Source organism: Eschrichtius robustus, chromosome 3 (genome assembly GCF_028021215.1).
Source record: "Eschrichtius robustus isolate mEscRob2 chromosome 3, mEscRob2.pri, whole genome shotgun sequence".
Classification (NCBI taxonomy): domain Eukaryota; kingdom Metazoa; phylum Chordata; class Mammalia; order Artiodactyla; family Eschrichtiidae; genus Eschrichtius; species Eschrichtius robustus.
In genome coordinates, this window is record NC_090826.1 from 113,496,596 (window position 1) to 113,517,857 (window position 21,262).

The following is a 21,262-nucleotide window of genomic DNA, read 5'->3' on the forward strand; positions in this document are numbered from 1 at the left end:
GAAAAATCATGACTATCACTGCTAGTACTCCACTTTGCTGGGGGTATAAAGGAAGCAGGTGGTTACCAAAAGAATGAGATAGGGACCACTGCCACCAACAGGTCGGTTCATGACTCTCAAGATCACTGAGGCCCACTTTCTGGCCGGTGTACCAAATGTCTTTCTTTTCAAGACAAGGGCTCAGTAAAGGTCCTTATTAGCCTATCCTCTCACTGATGATGGTAGAAATCACCTTTCCCCCATTTCTGGGCAATAGAGGGGTAATATGCTAAGGCAGTAATAATAGATCCGCTTAGGACTGAAGTCGGTGCCCTTGTAGTTCTCTCACACAGTTCTTTTGGTAATTCCAGGAAAACAAAGGCAGAGGCATAGAAGGCTGTTGTGCAGCCTGAAAAGCATACTTCATTTTAAAAACACCTCCCCTGAAACAGAAGCAGTCTCACTGAAAGCAACTGGCAGGAACAGGAAGCAGCGTTTGCCTACCCTGGTCAGATAAGCCTGAGCAAAGGCCAAATCCTTCTGCTCCCTGAGTGGGTCTCGCTCGAGGATGTCCTCATCATACAGCAACAGCAGCTTGGAGGTGTCCTTGCTGGCCCGGGCCCGACTGCCCCGCTTGTTGCGAACTCGATGATTGCTCCGGCCCTTTCCAGCAGCTTTGATGTTCTCTCCTTAGAGCACATGTGAAAACAACTGTCTCTCTATCCCTGCAACCTCGACTCTCCTCATCCCACCCCATGCACACACCATCCCCCCCCCATCCAAATCCTATTCGATATTATGTAGTAACTTGGGAGAAAAGCTGTTGGAAAAATGTTACGAGAGGCACGTCTGTCCCCGTCAAGTCAAACCTATGCAGAGTCGGCAGCATAACTGCACCAACTAGCATGACAATGAGATACCTGGCTACTGCATATTGAAAATGGGAGTCTAAAAAGAGTGAGTATGGTGGGCTCTCAAGAGACTATGTCTTGGTGAGGAATAAGCAGTGCTTTCTGAAATAAACATAGCTCTTGGCCTCATGCATGACAGATGAATTAAGAACCAGTATAAAAACTTGCATGAACTGAGTACAAATCTAGCAGCGGATGAAAGTCAAATTTAAATTTTCTGAGCGTCTCTTCTCTGCAATGGCACCAGGTTAAACATCTGTCTGGGGGAAGGGTGAGTGGCAGGGGGGATCCAGAGGATTTCCTCTGGAAACTAGCACCTGTTTTATAAGCTAGCTATTCTGCACATGTCCCTGAGACAATGAGGCCACCTGAGACCCGCCCCCATTCAGGCCTGTCCAACTCACCTGGTGGGGACTTGCTGGTCTCCACTTGTGGAGCAGTCTTGGGGGAGGCAAAGGTGGTAGGAGGCTTCTCAGCAGGGTCTCCAATGGCTTCGTCTGTCATTTCATCCTCTTTCTGCAGGCTTTCCATTCCTTCTGCTTCTTCTTCCTCTTCTTCCTCAGGTTCAGAGTTCTCTTCCTGGGAGTTCTCTTCCTCAGACTCACCCTCCTGACTCATGCGCCTTTCAGATGCAAGCCAAGTCAGTTTTTCCATTGTTTCCTGCAAAACACCCCAAAGAGTGTTCAAGAGCGCTACAGTGGCTCACCAAGTGCTGACTGTACAGACTTTTTCAGGAGAAAACTGAGGTTAATTAACTGATGGGGGGGGTGGGAAGCAGATTTTTTTTTGGGGGGGGGGGGTTGGGTTTGTTTTTTTTTTTTGCTTTTTTTTTCTGGCCACGCTGCGCAGCTTGCGGGATCTTAGTTCCCCGACCAGGGATCGAACCCAGGCCCCAGCAGTGAAAGTGCCAAGTCCTAACCCCTGGACCACCAGGGAATTCCCAAGCAGTTGTGTTTTGAAAGGTCGAGCCTGAAGATAATTTTCTTTTGCCAGGGTCTATACTTATGATCATTTTTTTGGGTCATTTAAATTGTGCTCAAGTGATTCAATTTAACGTTTAAATGAGTTTAAGTCAAATGTAATAAGTAACATTTCACTCTTTCCCTCTCCTCTCACCTCAACCCCCAAAAATGATTTTAGGACTATCTATAGTGCAAAAAGCAAGCAGGTGGCCTATCAATAAATTAAACCTATTACTGAGTCCACAAAATATTGGAGAACAGTCCCCAACTCTCACCTGGAGTTCCGGGACAGAGAGCACAGATTCCTCAGAAGCTGATGACATCTCATCTTCCTCATCTTGGGTAAGGTCATCAAAGTCCTCTTCTTCCTCTTCCTCTGGCCCATCCTTCTCTCCTCCAGTTTCTGGCCCAGCTGGGGTCCCCACTGACTGACCATCAACACTGCATAAGTCTTCGGGCTTCCCTGAGGGGCTGCTAAGCACCATTTCAGGGTCAGTGGAGGTTGAAGCATTCCTTGGGGACCCCTTGCTCACATCTCCTGAGTTTCCTTCATCAGCAGGCTCTTGAGAAGCTGAAGGGGTTTTAGCTGGTTGACTCCTCTCCTCCTCCTGTTGTAGTACCGTCTGTTTCTTCACCTCTCTAGGCCCGCTTGACTCCTCACTTGTGAAGCCAGCGTCCAATTCCACAGAGTGTTCTTCTTTGATTTCATCACAGCTGTCCTGCTCTGGAGATCCACCAGAGATGTCCTCCCCGGGGTCTTTAGGTTCCATCTTAATGATTTCCTCTAAATCCTCAGGGGAAGTGTTTAGAGATTCTTGAAAGCCCTGAGGCAGTGGTTCTGCAGCCTGCCTCCCCTCCTCTGTTTTCACAAGAGTCCAGCCATAGGCACTGCTCTCTGACAACTGTTCCTGGCACACTCTGTCTGCTGGTGGAGGCCCTGGGCTGTGCTCCTCTTTGGGGAAGACAGCAGCACAGAGAGGAGATAGTTCCTGAGGTTCTAATTTGGGTTCTAGGTCTTGAAAGGCATTTTTCCCCTCAGCCAAAGGGCAACCTATGTCCACACTCACTTGGGCTTTATCTTCAGGGGTAGATGGTACAGAAAGATTCACAGAATTGCCAGAAACAATTAAGGGTGGGATGGAGGAGGCCACAAGGGGCTGGTTCAACGGACAGGGGAAGGAAGTCGGGTTAACCAAGAGGGTGGTGATGGGAATGGTCTGAGGACTCTGCGCCACAGCCGCACTGACAGGCTGGATCACGTTGCAGCCACTGCCAAGGCTCACAACCTTCACGGTGGTGGCAGGAACAGTGAAGATAACAGGCGCGGGGTGGATGAGGGGGGCAGGCTTCAGACAGAGAGAGGCCTTGGCCCCCTTTCTCTTTGAGGCTCTCCGTTTCACACATGGTTTTCGAAACTTAGAGGGAGCAAGTGAGGGCAGCATTACCTTGGGCACAGGGGCAGAGGAGAGCAGGGTCTGGGGCTCAGGCTGAGGGAAACTGGTCCTGGCCTCAGGGGGCGTAGTAGGCAGCACTGTTGGAGACTCAAAACTATCACCCCCAGGGACCCCCAGTGGAGGGCCACCTGGCACTGTCTGTAAGACAGTGGCTGGCTGGATCACGTGAGGAATCCGGACCACCATTTTGCTCGGAGGGGCTTCTGACTGAGTTGACCTAGCTGGTGTTTTCCCAGAGCTGGAGCTAGGCTGGAGAGAGGGGCTGGGTCTGATAAGGAGGGGCTTCAGGACTGATGACCGCTTCTGTCTCCAGGCCTTCCTAGAAAAACGGTTGGCAACTGGCTTCAGCTTTAGGACTACACCCTTAGGCAGCAGCAATGGGTACCGAGTTTCGCTCCCCAGTTCCGAGCTGCCTTTTCCTAGGCCTGGGTCTGAGTTGATCTCAGTGGTTCCGGTCACATTTCCTACCTCTCTGGCATCATCAGCTATGCGCTGCAGTTCCTCCTGGATGGACGGGAGACTGGCCTATTGGGAACAAGAACACTCAGATCTAGCACATGCCAGAATTTGGTAAAAATAAGTGGGCTTTCTAGCCAAGAGATAAACCCACGTATATATGGTCACCTTATCTTTGACAAAGGAGGCCATAATATACAATGGAGAAAAGACAGCCTCTTCAATACACTGTGCCGGGAAAACTGGACAGCTACATGTAAAAGAATGAAATTAGAACACTGCCTAACACCATACACAAAAATAAACTCAAGATGGATCAAAGACCTAAATGTACGGCCAGACACTATAAAACTCTTAGAGGAAAACATAGGCAGAACACTCTATGACATAAATCACACCTTTTTGACCCACTTCCTAGAGAAATGGAAATAAAAACAAAAATAAACAAATGGGACCTAATGAAACTTAAAAGCTTTTGCACAGCAAAGGAAACCATAAACAAGACGAAAAGACTACCCTCAGAATGGGAGAAAATATTTGCAAACGAAGCAACTGACAAAGGATTAATCTCCAAAATATACAAGCAGCTCATGCAGCTCAATATCAAAAAAACAAACAACCCAATCGAAAAATGGGCAGAAGACCTAAACAGACATTTCTCCAAAGAAGACATACAGATGGCCAACAGACACATGAAAGAGTGCTCAACATCACTAATCATTAGAGAAACGCAAATCAAAACTACAATGAGGTATCACCTCACACCCGTCAGAACAGCCAGCATCAAAAAGTCTACAAACAATAAATGCTGGAAAGGGTGTAGAGAAAGGGGAACCCTCCTGCACTGTTGGTGGGAATGTAAACTGATACAGCCACTATGGAGAACGGTATGGAGGTTCCTTAAAAAACTAAAAAGAGAACTACGATATGACCCAGCAATCCCACCACTGGGCATATACCCTGAGAAAACCATAATTCAAAAAGATACATGTACCACAATGTTCACTGCAGCACTATTTACAATAGCCAGGACATGGAAGCAACCTAAATGTCCATCAACAGATGAATGGATAAAGAAGATGTGGCACATATATACACTGGATTATTACTCAGCCATAAAAAGGAACGAAACTGAGTTATTTGTAATGAGGTGGATGGACCTAGAGTCTGTCATACAGAGTGAAGTAAGTCAGAAAGAGAAAAACAAATACCGTATGCTAATGCACATATATGGAATCTGAAAAACGGTAATGATGAACCTAGTGGCAGGGCAGAAATAAAGACACAGACACAGAGAACAAACTTGAGGACACAGGGCAGGAAGGGGAAGCTGGGGCGAAGTGAGAGAGTAGCACTGACATATATACACTACCAAAGGTAAAATGGATGGCTAGTGGGAAGCTGCTGCAGAGCACAGGGAGATCAGCTCGATGCGTTGTGATGACCTAGAGGGGTGGGAGAGGAAGGGTGGGAGAGGGAGGGTGGGAGGGAGGCTCAAGAGGGAGGGGATATGGGGATATATGTATACATACAGCTGATTCACTTTGTTGTGCAGCAGAAACTAACACACCATTGTAAAGCAATTACACTCCAATAAGCATATTTTAAAAAAATAATAATTGGGCTTTCTAGATGTTAGGTACCTTTCCAGGACAGTCTCGAGACATCTCTTTAAGAAGGACTTTTCTGCATGATATCAGATATTTCTAAAAAGACTACATGCCAATTATATACTCTAGAAACTCTGCTCTGAATTTCCTTTAAGAAACTAGCATTTTAACCACTATTTTTAAAAGGTTATAGAATCAGGTGGAGAAGTGGGAGAGGAACGGTAACTGAAGAAGATTTAAGTCCTAGTTCTACAACTAAAGCATCAGAGGTGTAAAGTAGCCTTTGACATTTCTGCCGGGTTTCTAGTGACCTTCTACTTCTGACATACTTTGAGGAGAAGGGCTGTACCTTTAACCAGAATGGAAGCCGGTGTTCTTCCCTCTCTACAGGTGGCTTCCACTGATGTGGCTGGATCTCTTCACAGCACTTCATTAAGATGGGCAGCTGTCTGGTCTTCCTATAAAACTGAGCATGAAGAAATTAAGCATGAGTCACATTCCTTCCAGAAACACTGCTCTTTGTCAGGGTAGGGAGTGTGGTGGGCGGCAGTCTGAGACAGACACATACATATCCATATACATGTATCCATGAACAGCATATGCTGACTGCTTCTGCATTTCAAATTAAGCTAATCTCTAATTAATAAATAGTTTATCATTACTCAATATCTTATGATGCGCTCCATTCTGGTCACCAGGAAGGGAAAAGTTTAGGTCACAGAGAAAAGGAAGCACGTGGTCAGAGTCATCTTATCTAAAATTTGCTCCTGCTCAGCAGCCGCAGTGAGAGTGCCTTATTAATCCTTATTCTGGCCCATGGAAGCTTCCTTTTAAGCAAATAATGGTGCAAAGGACATTAGAAGGGAAGGAAAGAAGAACAGCAAGACTGAGACAGTTCAGTCTTAAGAGTGAATGAAGAGGGGAATTGAACTTACACTGACAATAAGCGCCAGGCACTGTGCTACAAGCTGAGCATACAAATAAGGAAGCAATCCCTGCTCTCAAGGAGCTTAGAGACCAGTGGGAGAGACAGTCAAGTAGAAACCAATAATGACATTCTGTGTAAGAAAGTATAAAGATGTGCACAAAAAATGACACACAACTCAAACTTGAAAATGAAAGAACTTTCTGGAGCAGGTGCAACTATAGAAAAATCTTAAAGAAACAGAGTTTGCTAAATGAAGCAGGGGAGGGCAGAATATAATTCATTTTCAGAATCATGAATGTGTTTAAGGAACCACAAAGAGATCGGTCTGGCTACAACTAAAGGAATGCAAAGAGACTTCAGAAGACAAGTCAGAGGTAGGCAGGAGAGGCCTTCTGTGCCATGCCAAGCAGTCTCAACTCTAGGCTGAAGGATTAGATAGAGGTGGCTATGGCAGCAATCTGAAGAATGGAATAAATGGAGCCAGAATTAGAGACACCAGTTAGGAAACTACCGCATTAATGCAGGTGTAACTTAATTCAGGTGCCTGAACCAAGGCAGTGGGCAACAGAGTAGGAAATGGAGTAAGAAAACTGAGGACTTGGTGACAGACAGACAGACGGCAGTGATCAAGCAGAAGGAGTCGAGTATAACTCCTAGGTTTATGGATTGAGAAAATGGCTAGACAGTAATGTCATACACAAAGAACATATCCAAGAAGGGGTAAGTTGGACGGAGGGGAGTTAGCTGTTGGTGGTGGTGCCAGTGGCAACAACTGGAGGGTGCAGAGGGAGACACAGTTCAGTCTGAGGCATCAGTGAGGCAACTTACCTAAGAATTCCTTTAAACAGGTGACTTCATTGAGCCGGAGCTCAGGAGAGAAACCCGGACCAAAGACACAGATTTGAAAATCATGAAGAGACAGACAACACCAAAAATCATCAATCTGGATGAGACCACACACTGCAAATTTACTGTGGAACACTGACATTTAAGGGTAGAGCAGGGGAAGAAGAGTTCACGAAAGAGCAGCCTGTGGTAAAAGTCCTGGTATCACAGGAGATAAGAGTCTGAAGAAGGAATGTGTGGACTCCATTATCAAAGTATCAATGTAACTGCAAAGTTAAATAGGATAAGAGCAGAAAAGTATCCACTGGATAGCCAATTGGGAAATAATTCGAGATCTTTGTGGAGATAATATCCACACTCTCATAGGTTAAAGAGTTAAGGGGGGGGGGGGGACTTCCTTGGTGGCACAGTGGTTGAGAATCCACATGCCAATGCAGGGGACACGGGTTCGAGCCCTGGTCCAGGAAGATCCCACATGCCACAGATCAACTAAGCCTGTGTGCCACAACTACTGAGCCTGCACTCTGGAGCCCTCAAGCCACAACTACTGAGCCCATGTGCTGCAACTACTGAAGCCCTCGCGCCTAGAGCCCATGCTCCGCAGCAAGAGAAGCCATCGCAATGAGAAGCCCGCGTGCTGCAACGAAGAGTAGACCCTGCTCACCACAACTAGAGAAAGCCCGTGCGCAGCAACAAAGACCCAGCACAGCCCAAAATAAATAAATAAAATAAATAAATTTATTTTAAAAAAAAAGAGTTAAGGGGGTACTTCCCTGGTGGTGCAGTGGTTAAGAATCCGCCTGCCAATGCAGGGGACATGGGTTTGATCCCTGGCCCAGGAAGATGTCACATACCGCGGAGCAACTAAGCCTGTGTGCCACAACTACTAAGCCTGCACTCCAGAGCCCGTGAGCCACAACTACTGAGCCCACGTGCCTAGAGCCCGTGCTCCACAACAAAGACAAGCCACCACAATGAGAAGCACGCGCACCGCAAGGAAGAGTAGCCCCTGCTTGCCACAACGAACACCCAATGCAGCCAAAAATAAATAAATAAATAAATTTATTAAAAAACAAAAAGAGTTAAGGGGTAACTTACTGTTAAGACAGGCAGATTAAACACATCTATTTGGGTTTGTTCCCTATTGAATCCCCATGAAAACAACAGAAAGGAAATTATTAAAGGTAAAAGCCTAAAATGAGAGACAGAATGAGAGAAAAAGTAAAAGCAACAAAATTCTTGGGACTTCCCTGGCAGTGCAGTGGTTAGAAATCTGACTACCGGGCTTCCCTGGTGGCGCAGTGATTAAGAATCCGCCTGCCAGGGCAGGGGACAGGGGTTCGAGCCCTGGTCCGGGAAGATCCCACATGCCGCAGAGTAACTAAGCCTGTGCACAACTACTGAGCCTGTGCTCTAGAGCCTGCGAGCCACAACTACTGAGCCCACACGACTAGAGCCCGTGCTCCACAACAAGAGAAGCCACCGTAATGAGAAGCCTGCGTACCGCAACAAAGACCCAACTCAGCCAAAAATAAATAAATAAAATAAATAAATTTTTTTAAAAAAAGAAAGAAAGAAATCCGACCAGCAATGCAGGGGACACGGGTTCGAGCCCTGGTCCGGGAAGATCCCACATGCTGCAGAGCAACTAGCCTGTGCGCCACAACTACTGAGCCTGCGCTCTAGAGTCTGCCAGCCACAACTACTGAGCCTGCGTGCCACGACTACTGAAGCCCACGCGCCTAGAGCCCATGCTCCGCAACAAGAGAAGCCACCGCAATGAGAAGCCTGTGCACTGCAACGAAGAGTAGGCCCCGCTCACTGCAACTAGAGAAAGCCCGCGTGCAGCAATGAAGACTCAGTGCAGCCAAAAATAAATAAATAAATTTATTTAAAAGAAAATTTTTTTTCAAAGCTAAAAAGCAGATGGAGGAGTGGTAAGTCACATAGGAGAATGAAGAAAACCAAACCCCATGTGGAGAAAAGTTAAGGGTCAACTAAATTTATGTCAAAGACTGGCAAAAGGATAAGACACCAGATACCTCCAGAAGTGGAGGAATTAAAAACAGGTCAAGATGAGGAGGACAGGTTTTAAATCTGCTGAAGAGGCGGTTAGACCCCAAATCCCCTCTCTTGTTTGATGTAGCCCAGTGACAGCTTCTCCCCCTAGCCTGGCAGAAAGAAGTCAGGGTTGTGGAAAGGATGTTCTCTGAACTGAGGCTGTCAGGCAGAGGTGAGGGCAGGAGTACTATGCTGATCAAGTATAGAAGAGAAAACTCCAGCCTCCTTCCTCTCCTGCTTTCCCACATTCCCTCTGCCATTTGCTATTAAAGAATATTCAATGCCCAACAATAAAATTAGCTATTAGACATCTTAAATATGATAGAAAAAATAAAGAACTCAACTCAGCAGAACGGTTAGAAGAAAAAGCTGAAGTAATATCTCAGAAAGTACAACAAAAAGACAGAGTGATGGGAAAAAAGAAGAAAGACAAGATGAGAAGATGAGCCTGAGAGGTCTAACATCTGACCACTGAGCACCATAGGAGAGAACAGACCAAAAGAAGGGAAGGAAACCATCAATATGTAACTCAAGTACATTTCCCAATACTGGAACCTATGAGTTTCCAAAGTAAAGTTTATCAAGTACCTTGCATAATTAATGAAACTAGACACATACTGAGGCATATTATCATGAAATTTCAAAACACTGGAGAAAAAGGAAAAATCCTACATACTGCCGGAGGGAGAGGAAAAACAGGTGTTACATAAAGGTTCAAGAGTCAAAAGGGCATCAAATTTCTAAAGAGTCAGCACTAGAAACTAGAAGAAAATGGAGCCCTTAAAATGTTCTGATTAAAGTGATTTTCAACCTAGAATGTTAGACCCACTGAAGTGGGAGAACAGAGTAGAGACATATTTCAAACTTTTGATTTTGAATAATTATAGATTCATAGACAGGTCTCATGTACACTTGTTACACAGTAACAATAGTTACATATACAAACCAGGTATATAGTACAATAGCAAAACTAGGAAATTACATTGGTCATGTCATGTCATGACAGACAATGAATACAAGTAGTTTAAACCTAAAAATTTGTTTCTCGAGCTCTCTTCCTCAGAATGCTAGTAGGATGTGCTACACTAAAACAAGGTAAAAATGATGTGGGGTTCAGAAATAAAAGGATCCAACGTAAGTAAGAGGTGAAATGAATCCCCAGGATGATGGTGAAGAAAAAGCCAGAGAAGACATTAGTGCAGCAAGCCAAGAGAGCAACATGGGTAGAGTGGAACAGCGTCAGAGCGCTCTGGGAAGGATTTCTTCAGGAAGATGAAAATGATAGCAGGACACCTAAAATATTTGAACACACTGAAAAGAGATTTATAAAACTGAAGTAGACTTTAGTGTTGAACTGGTAATACATACATAATAAAACCAAGTCCCACTCATCCTCCAAAAATGCAATTATTAACACCAGGAGAAACAAAATGTCCAGCAGGAAAAGCAAAGTAATCATGACACACTACATAGCTCAGCTGTGAGGAGCTTTTAATCGTGCTTATAATGTAAACTCTAAAAACAATCTAAGTGGGCTTCCCTGGTGGCGCAGTGGTTAAGAATCTGCCTGCCAATGAAGGGGACACGGGTTCGAGCCCTGGTCCGGGAAGATCCCACATGCCATGGAGCAACTAAGCCCGTGCGCCACAACTACTGAGCCTGCGCTCTAGAGCCTATGCTCCGCAATAAGAGAAGCCTCTGCAATGAGAAGCCGCGCACCGCAATGAAGAGTAGCCCCCGCTCACTGCAACTAGAGAAAGCCCGCGCACCGCAACGAAGACCCAACACAGCCAAAAATAAATACATTTATAAAAAAAATAAAAAAATAAAAACAATCTAAGCAAAACTGTGATATAATTATAGTGAGTGGTGAGACTATAGGAGTGTGGAGAGAACTAAGTCTTCATCTTCCATGGTTTCAGTTTAACAGAGAAGGCCTAAATCCAAAAAATCAAGTGGGAACTTCCCTGGTGGTCCAGTGGTTAAGAATCTGCCTTCCAACACAGGGGATGTGGGTGCAATCCCTGTTCGGGGAACTAAGATCCCGCATGTCACAGGGCAACTAAGGCCGCACGCTCTACAGCCTGTGAGCCACAACTAGAGAGCCCGCATGCCGCAACTACTGAGCCCACGTGCCACAACACCGAGCCCGTGCACTCTGGAGCCCGCACGCCACAACTAGAGAGAAGCCCACGTGCTGCAATGAAAGATCCCACATGCCACAAATGAAGATCCCACGTGCCACAACTAAGACCCAATGCAGCCAAATAAAGAAAGAAAGAAATATTTAAAAAAAAAAATCAAGTGGTAGCAATTATAAGCATGCTACCCAGATATGGAGGTAAATGTACCATCACCCACAAAAACCTTGCTTAGCAGGAAATAGGGAGAAAAATTACTGTCTTTCATGACAAGTCTCATAGAACTATTTGATTCTTTAAAGTACACTTTATAACTTTGATATAAATATCTAAATATAAAGAGTTATGGAGAAGGATACAAGCGGACTGTGGCCTACCCTTTGAAGAAGGTTAGAGTGGAGAAAAAAAGAGAAAATGAAGAGCTAGAGGAAAACAGATTCGAGAAGTATTTTAAAATTTGAACAATTTTATATTTAGGAGAAATATCTATAACAGAGGAAGAAGCTGATACTCCAGAGGAAAATAATGGATCACTGTTCCTGGAACGGAAAGAGGGCGATTAACCTAGTGTGCAGGTGGGAGGAACTAGTCTTAAATAAAAGGTTATTCATTGAGACTAAGCAAAAGAATAGGGGAATGGCTGCACTCAGGCGAGGTCTCCGGTGGAGCGTGCAGGGAGCACTTACTTTAATGATGTTGTCAGGAGCCCTGTTCATGTTGAGGTTCTTGATTCTCACTGTCAGCTGGTGGGCAGTCTTGCAAGTGAGAAGGTACTTGCTGATTAGAGGCTTAGGAAACTCGGTCCCTTCAAAGTGCTTCAGTCCTAAAGCTAACAAACTGAGAAAGGGGCAGTGACACTCAATCTCACCTGATAGTCCATCCTGCTGAAAACCCTCCCAGATGAACTCCACATTCTATAACCCACTTTTTCTACATCTAATTCTCGTACAAGTTAATGGCAATTCAATAGAAAATTTCAGATATTTACTGAGTGCTAAGAAGTACTATGTGAATAAGACTCAATGAGGAGTTCCCAATCAAGTGAGAAGAGGAAAAACCAGGCATAAATCACTAATAAATGTCAGATCATGATGCACTTTATACTAATAATACAAATGAAATTTGAAGGAAGAAGAATGGCTCTAACAAAACTAATATAAAATGAATATTGGGCACCATGTTAGACATATTAAACATCACCAAAATTACCTCCCAACATAACATATTCAATTACAGTTACCTATGTACATATTTGCTGATGGTAGTGGGGAAATACAAATCAAGAGCCATAAAAGTGTTCATAACCTTTATCGGATAATCTCACTCTTGGGAATTTACCCAAAGAGATAAACTGGAAAGATTTTCAAAAGCTCCATGCACAAAGATCCTTGGTGAAGCCTCACTCAGAACAGCTAAACAAGAGGGGGTGGGGGAAAGTGGCAAATAAAAGGACTATCATAGGGTCATTAATATTGCCTTAAAAGACAATATACAGAAACAAAAATAAGACAATGTTACAGCATGGAATCTGATAGAAAAAACAATTTCAAGAAGACGTTAAGTTAAAAAAAAAGCAAAACAAAATTACACTTATATTGCCAATAATTATATAAGAAATGCGAAAAGAAAAATCATTGTCTTGGGGTGGTTAGGATAATGGATAAAAAAATTGTTTTCCTTTGAAAATTTCCCTCTAACAGTATTACAAGATAAGTTTTTACAATAAATAAAAGACAAAAAACAACTTAAAATGTTGCAAAAATGTGTACGTCATTCCCTAAAAAAAGCAGTATTTGGCACTGCTGGAACAAGCACATACTACAGGACTGCGCCCATCTACACTGCTTTTCTTTTTGTCTTTTGTGTCCATTCTTTATTATACAGGTCTTCTCCTTGGGATATTTTGTGCTCTTGTTCACCTCACAGTAAACCCTTACTTGTCCTCCGCCTTGGTGAAGAAAATCTTATCCTGGGGATTCTTTGCCTTCAAAGAACACACTGGAAGTAGCTCTGGATACATGAAAACCTTGCTTGTGGCTAGGATCCAAGCCACTTGCTTTGGCAAACAGGGAAATTCATAGGCTGTAAGAAAAAAATTCGTGATAAATGAAATTCTAGAACAAAAGAGGGCTTCACAAAAGCTTCTGAATGCATTTTTGCATTTAGATAGAGCCACCCCTACCTAACGTGATGCCCTTCCACCCACATACCCCCCTCCCAAAAGTTTCCACAATCTTTCTCAGCCTAACATATACCTAAAAGGAGTCCCATTCAATGTTATTAAAAGTTGATTCTCTTTTTCTTTCCTGTGTGGAATACTTAACACACTAAGTAACATAAGCACTTACAAAGTACCTAGTAATACCTGGCAGATAGTGTATGCTCAAAAAATTTTTACCTCCTTCCCCCTTTAAATCCTTGAAAGATAAGTGACCTTCAACAATGCTTTCTTTCTTCCAGGATAAGATTCCAACTTCTTTAATCTCCCTCACAAATCTGGTATTCCAAATTTTACTTTATTTGATTCTTACTTAACTTTCATTAAGTTCTCCCAGATTCCTCCTGAGGTTGGGAACAAAAAAACCATAAAGAGAATGAGACAATTCAGTCTCATTCATTTCTGTCTTGCTGTCTAAGCCTCTCAATTCCAGGCACTTCTGCCTTTCCAGAGATAAGCACCACTATATAGCCATATTTCTCCTTCCATAAATGTTATTTTTATATCCCCAGAAGAAAAACACAGGACACTATATGTATAAGTTATAACTGTAGTCTGGTGTTAAATTAAGTTTTCATTACCAACATATAACTAATAAAGTAGTTTGAGATCAGTGTCTATGACATAATGCACTTAAATTCAACTATATTCAATTTAACTATAAGAGTTGGGGATTTAAAATCAAATCCAAAGACAAACCCAAATCCAGAGCAAAACACAACTAATTTGCTAAACTAGGAACAAATCAGAAGCAAATATTTAATTTAAGGGAACAACAAATATTTTCTCAAAAAATACTAAACCAATGCAAGGTAGAAACCAAATCTGCAAATTTCTTTAAAATATCGAACATGGTAAATGTACAACATCTCTAATTTGTTTCTAACTCCCAAATCAATGTTTCACTCAAAATGGAGATATCACTATAATCATTATGGGAAATAAAATGATCTTAATGAAGAAGTGAGTAAAAACCTAAACACAACCCGACTTTACCACTTGACTTCCATCTTTATCAGATACCAGTTTGTCTTGACCTGACTCCTAATACTTACCCTCATATCTACTTAAGTCCAATTATTAGCACGAGCCCCACATCTCTACCCCCCACAACCCTGCCCTGTCCACTGCCTCCATCCTTACTTTAAGCCCAAGTATTATCACCTAATTCTAGAACTTAGATAATGAGCACAAAGGGGGGATAAAAGAGAGAAGGAAGAAATTACAAACACCCTGTCTCCTCCACCCCTAGGAAATTATCCCTAGGAAATTATCTGTGGGATAAGACTCCCACCTCTCATTGCAAGTAAAAACTTAAAGCGGACACATCTGTCCCCTACCAGTCTTCTTGACAGCTTTACGAGGACTCCAGTCAACGCTGACATGTGTGTTGAAGTCTTCAATGAGCTGCACAGCTCCCATCAGGTTACAGGGTTGGAACAAGGTCTGAAACTTGGGGTTGAACTGATGATGAAGGGCGATGGAGCTTTGGGCAAAGGTTCCCAGCTCTTTCTGGGAAAACAGGACACAAAGGAGATCTAAGTTCCAGACAATTAATACCAGTAGCCCTTAGCCTCTGAGTGAAAAACTGTCCTTCCTACAAGAGTATAAAAACAGGTAAAAATCATCATAAAGTCTTCCATAATTAACATTTTGCCATTAAGACTGCTCTTTTGCTGAGTCCTCAGATATTTGGGGATTTGTGATACACTAATTTGTTCTTGTTTTATTCTCAGTCTGAGTGTTCCTCAGCCTTTTGGATGTATGGTCTAGCTCCCCAGCTAGAATTAAAATTCTCAAGAGTGAGAGCCATTACTTAATAAAATAAAATAAAATAAAATAAAAATTTTAAATGTCTTTTTTGGTTTCTCTGAAGAACAAAGTACTTCTCATGATCCTCTGAACACAATGAGGGAAATAACACTCTGCTGGCTATCGAAGGAAGCTCAGACTACTAGCCAACTCAAACTCCAAAGAGACTTACCCAAGAGGCAAAGAATATCCTCATTACCTACCCCAAAGTTCAGGAGCAATTTTTATAGGATTTTAACACGTTACTGACAGGGGGATTTTTGCAGAAACTAACACCTGTGGCTGTAATACCTCTCCAGTCAAAAATGTGTTACAATTTGAATTTTTTTCTTTTTGGCCGTGCCCTATGGCTTGCAGGATCTTAGTTCCCCGACCAGAAACTGAACCTGGGCCCCAGCAGTGAAAGTGCCGAGTCCTAACCACTGGACCTCCAGGGAATTCCCCAAAATTTGAAATTAAAAGCCCTTCCTCCAAAATATTTCATAATGCCATGAGGAAAATTAATTTTATACATAAAACACTGATATTGAGCCTAATAAATAATGAATTCAATAAAAAGAAGAGAAGTACCAAAAGCCCAAGATGAGTGGATCTAAAGGTAAGAGAACCCAATAAAAAGGTAAGAGGAATAGTCTTAAGAAAACTGAACACTCTCTCTGTCCTTTCATGGGAACCAGTAACTTATGTTTTATCAGCAAGCACATGAAGCCATACGAACAGCTACCAAAACATACAGGAGAGAAGAATAAATGTAGCTTATGAGTCAATATTTGTGAGAAATGACTTCCAAACTAACTGCATACAGAATTCTTTAGAGTTAGGGATATCTGAAACCTTACAAGAAATATCCTGGTGGTACTGGCCTCCGAACTGAGACTGGGGTTGGAGGTGGCGAGAAGGTGAATTTGCGTCAAGAGCTGCACATGCTGGGGGGGGAAAGAAAATAATATAGTGACATGTTATGATGTTGTCATTTCAGGAACCCAGAAGACTTTACCAAGATGTTAGTGACTTTAGCATATATGTTTGGCTTTCTAGAGATACTATGAGAACAACACAGTATCCTGGTATGAATTTTTTTCTCAAATATGTTCCACTTGAGCAAAATGACAGAACCAGAGGAAGTTTAACCTCAAGCCAGAGGGGCTAAGATTAGAAAGAAGAAAAAACTACTCTGGCAATAAGGCTGTTAAATTCAGAAGAGATTACTAAAGATTCTTTGAAATCTGTCATTCTGAATACTATCAGGGTCCTTACATGCATTCTTACCTGAGCCATAAGGACATGAACATGATGACCTTTCAAGGTCCTAACTGATGTGAAGATCCTGTGGTCCTGTGGTTTCAGTGGTTATCAAGACACCTATTTCTGACTTTTCCAAAGCTGCTAATTTAATGTTTGGCTTCGAGCCAGGCCATGGGATGATCCAATATTAACATTACCAAGAAGAGTCTTACCTGCTGCATCTGCTGCTGGAGTCTCCTCCTCTGTGCTGGGTCTAGAATCAGAGTCTGATGAACTTTCTCACTCTGGGGCTTAACCCTCTCTACCTCCTGCTGCTGTTTGGCTGAAGATTTCCTCATCTTCAGCTGTTCGAGTAGCTCCTTCACTGTGCGATGTTGCTCATTTAGCAAGTTGGCCAGTGGTTCCTCGAACCTATCCTCAACAGGGAGATGATTGGATTTGAACATTTCCCTGGGTCCACAACACATCCAGTTCCTTCTAATGGTGGGCTAAGCCAGTCTGAACAACTTCCATCTACTGCTAATCCCCAAATCTCACTTTAGCCGATAGGCAAACTCCTATCCTACCCAAATCTTCTCCCAAAGTTGTTAGCATAGATTCAAATAAGATGGTTCTGAATCGCCCCCCACCCATTCTTCTACATCAGTCTTCTAAGTAATATCATAATGAAGGGGAAATCAAACAAAAATCTAAGAGTAGGGAAGTGTCTGGATAACAAAGCAGCCAAGGAGCTAATGGGAACCCATCATTTTTCATCACACTGACAGCCACATTAATCTGGGACTTGTTCTTAATGGTGATACAGAATCTTCTCCAAGTTTTCTAACACTACCTGCCTCCTGAGAGAGACTGTGTCTGGGGCTGAAGTAAGAATGCAAATACCTAGCATGCTAGTTCTGAGGTAGAGGCAGAACAAGATACTCAAGTGATTAAGCAAGAGCTGATACTCTATGCAATCAGGATAAGACCTGCTCAAGTAGCTATGACTAGCAGGTTATCATAATTCAAGAAATCCTCTAGAATTTAGCAATAGTTAAATGATAATAATCTTTATCCCCAGAGGCTGTTGAAAATAGTTATGTTTCCTTTTACAGTATTTACTGTGAGTATGGGCTGGCACAGGGTGAAAACCTAAAGACACAGGCCTGTCCTCTGTACAATTTTACTGAGAATTGAAAACTCTTGATCATCTGCATTACTAGCAGAGGAACAGAAGAACAGAAGCATGAAAAATGTACATAATGCAAAAAAAAAAGGCTGCACCTGATTTTAATAAGTATTATCTGGATGGGTAGTTGATAAGGGGAACACAGGTAACTCACTTTCCCTGTGTTATTTTACTTAATCAAAGATTAAGCTAGGTTTGCATTTCTAGCTGAAAGAAAAGCAGCAGCAGCCCAAGCAGATCAACTGAATACCGAAAGGTAACTGAATTGGAACAAGGATTTTTAAGTAGTTACCTAATGACCAAATTTTTAAAATTCATACACAGAGTTGACTAGTGGAACTGAAATATGTTTACAGATCAAATCCCATGATAATAAGTTCCCAGGTTCTATTCTGCTACACTAGAATTTTTTTCTATGAAATATGACGTGAAATAAGCGGGTCAAGTACAGACTCTAAGAAATTTTGAAATCTGTTCTCAAAAAAAAAAAAAAGGTAAATATGGGAGATGATAGAAGTGTTAATTAACTTGATGGGGGAATCCTTTTACAAAGCATACGTTTATCAAATCATCACGTTGTACACTTTCAGTATCTTACAACCTTATTTGTCAATTATACCTCAACGAAGCTGAAAAAAAAAAGGAACTCCTGAGATTTCTGTTGTGGTTATATTATGGTATTTATTGTAATCGAGTATGACTGATATTTCTGACTTTTACACAATGATTAGTATATCTTGTCTTTTTCACTAAATTTGCAAGTTCCCTGAAGGTCTAGCTTTCAGGTGGATCCAAAGCTCTCTAGTTAGGTAATGCTGTTAAGTTAAAACACAGGACTAATTAGAGACTATGTGTCTTTCAGTTCTGCTTTGTTCCACGCACGGCACAAACCATACCCTGACATCCAGCCAGTCACCTAACGATAGTATGCTGCTACTCAGAATGGACAGCAATAAAGTACGGATAAACTATGCAAATTCATCACAAAAACGGGGGAAAAATTTAAAGCCTCTACTCTCTGGGTGGGACAACGGAAGTGCTGATTTAAGTGAAGAGGGCAGTACACACATTTCAGACTCCAGGGCATTACTTCAGGTGCTTTATGGTTTGCTCAGTTAATGCCTTGGAGACTAACAAAAGTTCATTAACATTTACTAGATGTTAAGGAGAAACAGAAGAACAAAAGGGACATACTGGATATTACAATTTGGGGTAGTTTCTGTGGCTGGCCACATAGAGTCCTACACACCTCTCCAGCACCACTCACCCGGAGAAGCTGCTACGGATGCCAGCTACTGCTTTTTCTCCCTTCCCAAACAGGTACAGCTTGGTCTATAGCTGCACTGCCCCATAATAAGGAGACTTAGTCACTTGACACCTAACACCCGCAAGGGCTCTGCATCCTAATATCAGTAACAGCAGGAAGTCAGGGATGGGAAATTGTTAACCAGAATTTCTCAAAACCTTTTCAGACATACACTTTTCCTCCATTCTAAGTCTCAAGGTCTTTGGTTAGCCTACCGTAGGGCTTGAGGGGTGTTAAAGTTAGGCCGAGGCTCAGCCACACATTCCTCCTCCTCTGGGCCATCATCTTCCATGTTGGAGAATCCCATCTCATCTTGAAACTGAGGGCAAAGGAAAAGAAGGATTTTCCTGGGGAATGGGCACACAAAAGTCACTCTAGCAGTGACAAGGGAAAGCAAAGACTAGTTTACAGGACTTTAATAATGGTGGCGCACAGAAAGAGCTTGCATCACAACCTTTCTCATTTCTGGGCTCGCACAATCCTGCACATGAGGTAGCTATTATGCCAGGAAAAAAGTTTCTCAATCAGCCAACTTGTAATGGTAAAGACAGAGCATGGATAACTTGAAATGATCAGAATATCTTTAAAGAGATAAATTTATGAGAAAGGTAACTATTTGGGCTCAGAATAATCTAAAATTAGTTTGCAATCTTTAAGGATGCAACATGTGATAGTGAAGAGTCCATCCAAAAGCTTAAAAGGAAAACTTTATTAAGAATAACCTACATATGGATAATCAAAGTTTATTACTTAGCAAAATTCTCCTGTCACTATATTCTCTCCTGGGTGGACTGAAAGGGGAATGGGCTTGGTTCACACCACCCTTCTGGAGAGAGAGGCCCTGACACCAAAGGACAGAGCTTGCTGGAGAATCCACTTTTACTATTCTGAGTTCTCATTCAAAGATCATTACTCACAGTTTCAAACAGCTCTTCCATCAGTTCATTCACTTCCTTTTCTGCAAAAAAGCCAAACGGTATGCTGTTGGCACATGTTTGTTTCATTTTGCCATAGGGGGAATTCCAAGAAAATTCAATGAAAGTTGTTTTCAGCAAGGCTCTTAACAAAATCCTCATATCTATCCATCAACCACTCATTCATTTAAAAACATTTATTGAACACCAACTATATGCCTTAATCCCTGGTTCTAGATGCTTAGATACATGACAGGACTTTACTCTCATGAAGCTTAAATTCTAATGGGAAAGCACACAAAAACGTAAGCTAGATGATTTTATAATGAGATAAATTCATAGTTTGTTGGCCTATCCTACTGAATGGAGTCAAGAGAGAAGTCTCCAGCAGTGTGTCATAGGACCCTATCTTTGGACCTGAACTATTCAGCAATCCCATCAACAACCTAATACATCCAGAAAACACACTTACCAAATGTGTAGATGATATAAAGCTGAAAGGGATTGCCAGACCAACTGATGACAGATTCAAAATTCTAGGTTTTCTCAAATTAATTGGGTGAAACATAATGGGGATAAATTTAAAGTCTTACATTTAGGATTTTCAAAAATCAGTTTCTTAAGTGCACCAAAAGGTAACATGGCTCAAAAACAATGAATCTGAGAAAGATCTCAATGTTTTGGTTGACCTTAAGTTCAATATGACACAGTAGCTCCAAAACAGTGCTCACAACCAAGAAGGCAAGCATATCACTGAATCAGAGCAGAGTCTCAAACTCTGTCTAGAGGACTGTGATCATTTCTGTAAAAGCCCTTCTTAAGAGGGCATTAAAAAGCTAAAATCCGGGCTTCCCTGGTGGCACAGTGGTTGAGAATCTGCCTGCTAATGCAGGGGACACAGGTTCGAGCCCTGGTCTGGGAGGATCCCACATGCAACGGAACAACTAGGCCCGTGAGCCACAACTACTGAGCCTGTGCGTCTGGAGCCTGTGCTCCGCAAAAAGAGAGGCCACGATAGTGAGAGGCCCACGCACCGCCATGAAGAGTGGCCCCTGCTTGCCGCAACTAGAGAAAGCCCTCACACAGGAACGAAGACCCAACACAGCCAAAAATTAATTAATTAATTAATTAATTTTTTTTAAAAAAGCTAAAATCCAAATGCTAGTGAGGATGTGGAGCAACTAGAACTGTAAAAAGAATGTAAAGTGGAAAGCCACTTTGGAAAAAGGTTTGGCAATTTCTCAGAAAACT

At 42.5% G+C, this 21,262-nt stretch overlaps 1 protein-coding gene across 7 annotated transcripts in view; it reads right to left on the reverse strand.

Moving 5' to 3' along the window:
• The window catches only part of GON4L (gon-4 like), a 92,466-nt gene that overhangs the window by 12,265 nt on the left and 58,939 nt on the right, over positions 1-21,262 (reverse strand). For all 7 annotated transcript variants that reach the window (XR_011073606.1, XM_068540985.1, XM_068540988.1 and 4 more), the window contains 11 exons: positions 20,015-20,055; positions 19,313-19,416; positions 16,836-17,034; positions 16,218-16,304; positions 14,907-15,078; positions 13,286-13,430; positions 12,035-12,185; positions 5,722-5,838; positions 2,128-3,831; positions 1,295-1,550; positions 484-668 (listed from right to left, as the gene is read on the reverse strand). Coding sequence is in view for 6 of the 7 variants with exons in the window: in XM_068540985.1 (XP_068397086.1) it covers positions 484-668; positions 1,295-1,550; positions 2,128-3,831; positions 5,722-5,838; positions 12,035-12,185; positions 13,286-13,430; positions 14,907-15,078; positions 16,218-16,304; positions 16,836-17,034; positions 19,313-19,416; positions 20,015-20,055 (3,161 nt within the window). In the remaining variant the exon portion in view is untranslated. The remainder of the gene's footprint in view (positions 1-483; positions 669-1,294; positions 1,551-2,127; positions 3,832-5,721; positions 5,839-12,034; positions 12,186-13,285; positions 13,431-14,906; positions 15,079-16,217; positions 16,305-16,835; positions 17,035-19,312; positions 19,417-20,014; positions 20,056-21,262) is intronic.